Here is a 7,019-nt window from a genome sequence, read left to right on the forward strand (position 1 = left end):
TTCCTTTTCTAATTTAAACACAGAATTACGGTGCTTACGAATGTTTCAATTGAAAGTTAAATTTGATATTTGTAAAAAGTCGTTAGATATTCACGTCACGAGTCCTACTATTTCGCTACGAATTACTACGAACAAAAAAAAAGAAGAGAAAACTTTACCTACGAAGGAGCGAAGGAATTGTCGAAAAGTGAAATTAACGTTTGTTAATTTCAAAGAAAATCAATCTCCAAAGAATGGAGAAAATTGATATTCGACGAAGTTTACAGCGAGCAGAAGATTTGGTAACGAGAACGACGACGATTCGTATGCTTCAGGGGCTGCCAATTGCCAACGCGAGCATTTCCAGCCTGAGAGCAACCCCAATAATTGGAAAATGTCCGGATTCGCGGCGGCGGGCCTCGTGGCCTTCGATTCCATCAAGTCCAAAGCATCGCAAAAATTTGCTGGGTAATGTCACGCATGCTCTTACACCAGGAGAAAAAAATCGTTTAAGGCTATATTTAGCCAGAGTTGCTCTATATTTCGCGTGATTAGATGCCGTATAATTGTTCACCGTTACGTAATTCGGATTTATTCGTAATAACCGTTCGTATCTATTTTAAATGATTTCAATGGAATATCCGATTATCCGTGATTTTGAAGAGCAAACGCATTGAAACGAATTTTATCTCATTTACGTAATGTGCTTTCTTATTTGAGCATACGTACGTATAACAGGTAGATTCTGTGGAAAATTGGCGAATAATTTCATTAGAAATTTATCGATTATTTCTATAGAAATAATTAATATTTCAGTGGAAAACGGAGACATATTGATATTTTGATATTTTCTTCATTAATAGCGAAAATATGCAAAATTTCAATTTTATTCTTTCCTTTTCGTTACCGTTGACAAGGGAATAATTTAAATATTGGATTTTGATTAGAAAAATGGTATATTTTGAAGTTTTCAAATTCTCGTAACAACGTCGAGTAGATTTCAAAATATTTTGTATTCTAAAATGAAGAAGCAATGGATACAGTAATTAAAGTGTGAATATTGGACAATTGTAATCATTTCCACAAAATTGAAGTAGAAAATACAAATTATCCGCTTTAATTTCAAAGCTTTTTCTGTTCAGTAGATAATCAATTTTGGGTCTTGTCCCAAAGGAGACAAAGGAGAATACAATATTCACGAGGTGTGTGACGCATGGTTTTTAGGTTCAGAAGGAGCAATGCCGGCTACGAGGAATTCGAGATGCCCCGCGAGGGTAGCAAAGACAATAAGGGGTTTGAAGGAGAGAGAGCATACAGTAGAGAAGCCTCGTTCGAATCACTCCCGGAACCAGAAAGACCCCCACTGCGTCATATCGACACTTACTGCAAGCCAGAATGTCCATGTCTATCGAAAAGATACACTATCGCAACGTTGGCCTGCATAGGTAAATTTTACACGAATTTCATTACCTCCTACACTACACCCTGTACAATATCACAATTCCATTACAATCTCGATACATTTTGAAACGCATTTTTACTTGTAAAATAGTAAATTAACCTTCGGACGGCGGATGCCGGGTCACCGCTGACCCAGCCTTCAGATGTCTCTTGTTTCAACCAGCATTTGGAACAGAGTTACGACTCCTACCCTCCTTAGATTATAAATATATTTGTTATTTTTATCACAACATATTTGCATAATTTTGAAATTAAAAAATGTGCGTTTGCTTGCGTACGAGAAAGATTTTAGTACTGGGTCATATTTGACCCAGGGTTATACGAGGTTGATATGATAGATGTTATTGAAATGATAGACGTTAATTCCACAGTTTGATAGAATGAAACGCTGGAAACTTATAGAGTCAAAAGGAAATTATTTTTTGAAGAAACAGAATGTATCTAAAGTTTTATTCCAAAAGAACGACGTTTCACATGCACCAACCTAATAGGTGGTGGACAGCATTTTTGTAATTCAATAAAAAAGATTCTAATTAGGTGTTTCTCATTTGAAAATTAATCGCTTTGTGTTTGGTCGTATTTGAAAATCCGAATTAACCCTGGTGCGTTCTTCCATTCCGAGTATGCACTCGAGGTGTCTGGGTCAAAAAAGACCCGGAGACCTTGTGTGTTACAATTTCTGTTTCCAGCACGTCGTATGAACCTAGACGAGAAATTTTTAATACAATCTTAAGACTTGGTAACAGCAAAAATGATTAAAAAAGTGAGAAAGTGGTGGGTCAAAAAAGACCCGAAGACCGGACTAGGGTTAAAGATGTCAGAAAGTATAAACAAAACAGAATGTACATAAAGTTTCATTTCAACAAACGAAATTTCATAAGTATCAACCTAGTAATAGAATGTTTCGCGATACAATCCAATTAGCTTCGAATTTGACTAGTGTATAGTAAGAAAACATCCGCGTACCTTCCAGGATTCATCATCTCGTTTGGCATGAGGTGTAACATGGCCATGGTGAAAGTGATGGTGAAGAACGACACGAAATCCGACAACCACAGCAGCAGCAATACTCTCTCGTTCAATTGGACAGTTGGTACAATGAGCGCCCTGGACTCATCCTTCTTCTGGGGTTACCTGGTCACCCAAGTACCAGGAGGTTTCCTCGCTTCCCTTTATCCTGCGAACAAGATATTCGGAATTGCCATTGCTATATCATCGTTTTTGAACTTGCTGGTACCTGGTGCACTAAAAGTCGACCCAATCGTCGATATAATGGTGCAAGTCGTGAAAGGATTGGTGGAGGTGAAATATTTGTATTGTGATTATTTAATATCGAAATAATAACACAGTGCTGTATGATCTTTCTTTCTTCGGTGGAATTTTCACGGAACAATGCTGTTATTTGATCAGGGTGTCACGTATCCGGCGTGTCACGGTATTTGGAAATACTGGGCGCCTCCATTGGAGAGATCACGTTTGGCTACATTAGCGTTTTGCGGTTCTTACGCCGCCATGGTCATAGGAATGCCTATATCAGCTTGCTTGACTTCCATCTTTGGCTGGACAGCGTCCTTTTACTTCTACGGTGAGACAGATCTTCGTCTATTTTAATTAGGAATTTTTAGAATTTTAAATTTTACATTGGAACTTTCAGAATTCTGCCTTTTGAATTTGTAGTCTTCTTTGATTTAAACAAAAGAAGTTTGCTATCGTTACGAAAAATTTAACTTTTGTAATTTATCAAGTAAAAGATTGAGTTAGGTCGTAAGTGGAACATAATGTTACCAAGTGAATTTGAATATCTTTAAATTCCTTGTATAATTGTATCTTTTTCAATCAGTTATATTCATATAATAGATTAACATTATATTGATAATTTCGAAAATTGCATCGAAGTTTCTAGGATTTTATCCATTGAAATAATTCATTCATATGATTACATTGAAATGAAAATTCTCAGCTTGAAATTCTTGAAAACTCGGTAAAATTGTCGAATGAACCAACAACTGCTTCGTGATTAAAAGTGTAACGATTGAAATTTCTAGGCATGTGCGGGTTAATTTGGTACTGTTTCTGGCTGTGGCTGGCTTTCGAGAAACCCTCGAAGCATCCTTGTATTTCGGCTCGCGAACTTCACTACATCGAAGATTCCCTTGGCCAAGGACAAGCGCAAATCCCTATGCCAACGTTCAGCACGACACCGTGGCGTAAATTCTTGACGTCCATGCCAGTCCACGCTATCATCGTAGCTAATTTCTGCAGATCCTGGAATTTCTACCTGCTGGTGCTCTTCCAAGCTCGTTTCCTGCACGAGGCTTTCGACATGCCTCTAGTTGAAGTGAGTCACTTTCCTTCATTTGGTAACAGTTGTATCTTCTCTTTCATTTCACAGTGATTTTAGCTGTTAATATTACAAATCTTCTGTCGTACATAAAAATCAATTTCCCCAGATGAAACTCATTTTGGGTAACCGTAGAAAAATTGCAGAGTACCATTCAAATATTAGCGTGTTTCAAGATGTAGCACACCGCTTTACGACTATTAGTAAAATCCAAATGCTTAACTTGTTTCGCAAATTGTATTAATAATCCTTTTCAATTGAAAATCTTTCGTTGGAATGTTTTAGAATTTTGTCCGTTCAATTAGTTCATTAATATAATTATACCAATTAATTAACTCAAAATTCCAATGAAATTTTCCAAATTATCCATGTAATTATATTAATTATCCGTTATATACATACAATGTTTTTCATATCTACTTTCTATTGTACTTTGACGGGTATACTTTTGATATTTCGCGTAACTATCGCATAAATTCATTTTACGCAAAGCAGCACAGTATGTAACTAAAGTTCCTGAACTCTGAGATATTTTTTCTCATTTATTCGTTCGTTTACGTTTTCCAAATCTTAGTCCGGGAATGTTTGTTACATACTGTACAAGCATCTTTCGCACGATTCTTCCAGACTGGTGTAATCGGTGCACTTCCACACTTGCTGATGACAATAATCGTGCCTTGCGGTGGCTTGCTGGCCGATCACATTCGCAAACGTGGAATATTATCAACGACAAACGTCAGGAAACTTTTCAACTGCGGTGGTTTCGGTATGGAGGCGCTTTTCTTCTTGGTGGTAGCGAATGCGACCATCCATAGAAATGGTACGGCGGCGATCGTGGCGCTCGCGTTTGGCGTAGCATGCAGCGGCTTCGCCATTTCCGGTTTCAACGTGAACCACCTGGATATCGCGCCGAGATACGCCAGTATTCTCATGGGAATGTCGAATGGAATCGGTACGATAGCGGGATTGTTAGTGCCATTCTTCGTAAACAACATCACAGAGAAAAAGGTACGGACTTTTTTTCCTTATGTTTTTCAACCCTTACGCCAATAACCAGAATTGTCGTCTACTTTATCGTCCAAGTTTAGTAGCTTCCTGATAAGAAAATTCGAAACTTGAGGCAAACACGGATAGGAAATGTGCGAAGTAACAACGATCTGGCCGGATATTTCAATCTTTTACCTGGAAGGTGAAATATTTTAAGTGAGAATTGTGCAAAATGGTACCCGGTTATTGACGTAAGGGTTAAGTAAATTTTATTCGACGATAACATATAAATATATAGAAAAAGTGTCGAATTTTTCTCGAATTCCTTATTTCAATATCTTACTTGAATTGCAAATTTGCTATTTCATTATTTCTCATTTCTATCTTATACGATCTCTTATTTAAATCGATATCTCAATGTCTTGTTTAAGTAACAAAATTGTTATTTCATTATTTCCCATTCTTTTTTTAGGACATAAATAATTTTTTAACAGTTCCAGACTTTTATTACTAGCATTTCAAAATAGAGTTATGAATAAAAGTTTGCATATTTTACTTAAAATGCTTAAGAAAAGGCCAATACCATTGTTATTTTTTTCTTTTCTTTCTTTTGTTCTATAGGACGCTCAGAGTTGGAAAAACGTGTTTATTATAGCAGCGTGCGTGCATATATTCGGTGTTACATTTTACGGGATCTTTTGTTCCGGAGAGTTGCAACCTTGGGCTGATCCTACCACGGAGGAGCAAAAGACCTTCGCTATGGACGAATTTGGACAAACGAAACCACCTGTTCCACCGCCGCCGCAAACAATGCAATCCGAATTTATAGTCAGTATTGCAAAATTCTTAATTAAAATGAATCTGATATTAGTAAATTTACATTCACATTATCCCATGCTTTTCGCGAATAAAAACAGATTTCTTTTAACTTTTAAAAATAACAAGTTATTCAGAGCGCTGCAAGATAAACAAAACATATTTACAATTTTTCTATCCAAAAAAATAACTCTCTAAAAAAATTATGTTCGCATGATTAACAATATTCTATTAATTATTCTATTTCCAAGTTACGTTTGTACATTTTGTTGTTTTTTTTTTGTATCTTAAAATAATCCTTCTAAATAAGTGGCTAATTTTGTCTGTTCCTCTGCCCCTTTTTATTCATCGATTTTCCCCCACAGAAACAGCCATCCATGGGTGGAGGAGCCACCGACGATTGGAATAACTACGAGCAACCACCTGCGGATAATATGTACGCTCAACACGACAAACCACCAGTGGTAAGCTACGGATCGACGGAAACCAACAGCAACAACCCCTTCCATTCGACGAACCCCTTCGTCACTGATATAAACGCGTCCCTGGTACAACCGCCAGCAACAAACGACTATTCATACGACGTTACGCAACAGAATCAGCAGTGGAACTAAATTCGTCGATCCCTGAACAAAATTGGACGATCGTAGAAAAATCTTCCGTTCAAGCTTACCGATCGTTTAGTTGAGTATTCATTTGGAACTGACCCTGGTATTTCAATTATACTCATCTGTTTAACGATATTGGAAAATTTTGTCAATTTGTCTGATAATTATTGAGATTGAAAAGAGACTATTTTAAAACGAACGAATTATTCACAGAATATCTTTACGACGAAATTATTCAAAATTAACAGTTACGTGGTTAGATATGGAAATACACTGAGCGATAGTACGCTTTGATTGAAAAGTTCAATAAGATTTTTGAACAATGTAAAAATAAGTAAGTTGAAAAAATTGAAATACCAGAAGCACGTTGGAAAAGTACCTAACAAATAAGTTCTCGATATTTTACGATCTTAAACTATCCAAGATTAGTACAGAATTGCAGGCTTTATACAATAACTTCAATTAGGAAGGAATATTTTTTTATTGCAATACCTAAGAGTGCAGGGTATAGTGCTGTATGTTGACGCACACGAATCTACCGAGTATAAAAAAAGTTTCCGACCACAAAGGGGCCTAATATTCCTAAAAGAAATTAAAACGACAAAAAAAATTAAACACAGAAACGACAAACCTTTTTTAAGAAAAGAAAAGAAGAAAAGCATTCGAATGGCAAACAAGAAAAGAGAATCGAAGAGAAAACTTTCTACATTAATAATCGTCGTGACTATGCACACTTTCACACTGAGAAGTGAATCGAAACTAAATATTCTACGAATCTGAAATTGGCCTGCCAATTAAATACTACGTCCGCTTCCACACACGCAAAA

At 36.5% G+C, this 7,019-nt stretch overlaps 1 protein-coding gene across 1 annotated transcript; it reads left to right on the forward strand.

The window, feature by feature from the left end:
• The first annotated feature begins 373 nt into the window (after positions 1-373).
• Positions 374-6,198, forward strand: LOC108575036 (vesicular glutamate transporter 1). The gene is made up of 8 exons (XM_017937736.1): positions 374-447; positions 1,204-1,424; positions 2,414-2,742; positions 2,851-3,025; positions 3,486-3,778; positions 4,409-4,789; positions 5,390-5,596; positions 5,950-6,198. Exons 1-8 carry the CDS (start codon positions 374-376, stop codon positions 6,196-6,198), a joined length of 1,929 nt encoding a protein of 642 aa, XP_017793225.1.
• Positions 6,199-7,019: the final 821 nt, after the last annotated feature.

The sequence above is a fragment of the Habropoda laboriosa genome, unplaced genomic scaffold (assembly GCF_001263275.1).
Source record: "Habropoda laboriosa isolate 0110345459 unplaced genomic scaffold, ASM126327v1 scaffold204, whole genome shotgun sequence".
In the NCBI taxonomy this organism is placed as follows: domain Eukaryota; kingdom Metazoa; phylum Arthropoda; class Insecta; order Hymenoptera; family Apidae; genus Habropoda; species Habropoda laboriosa.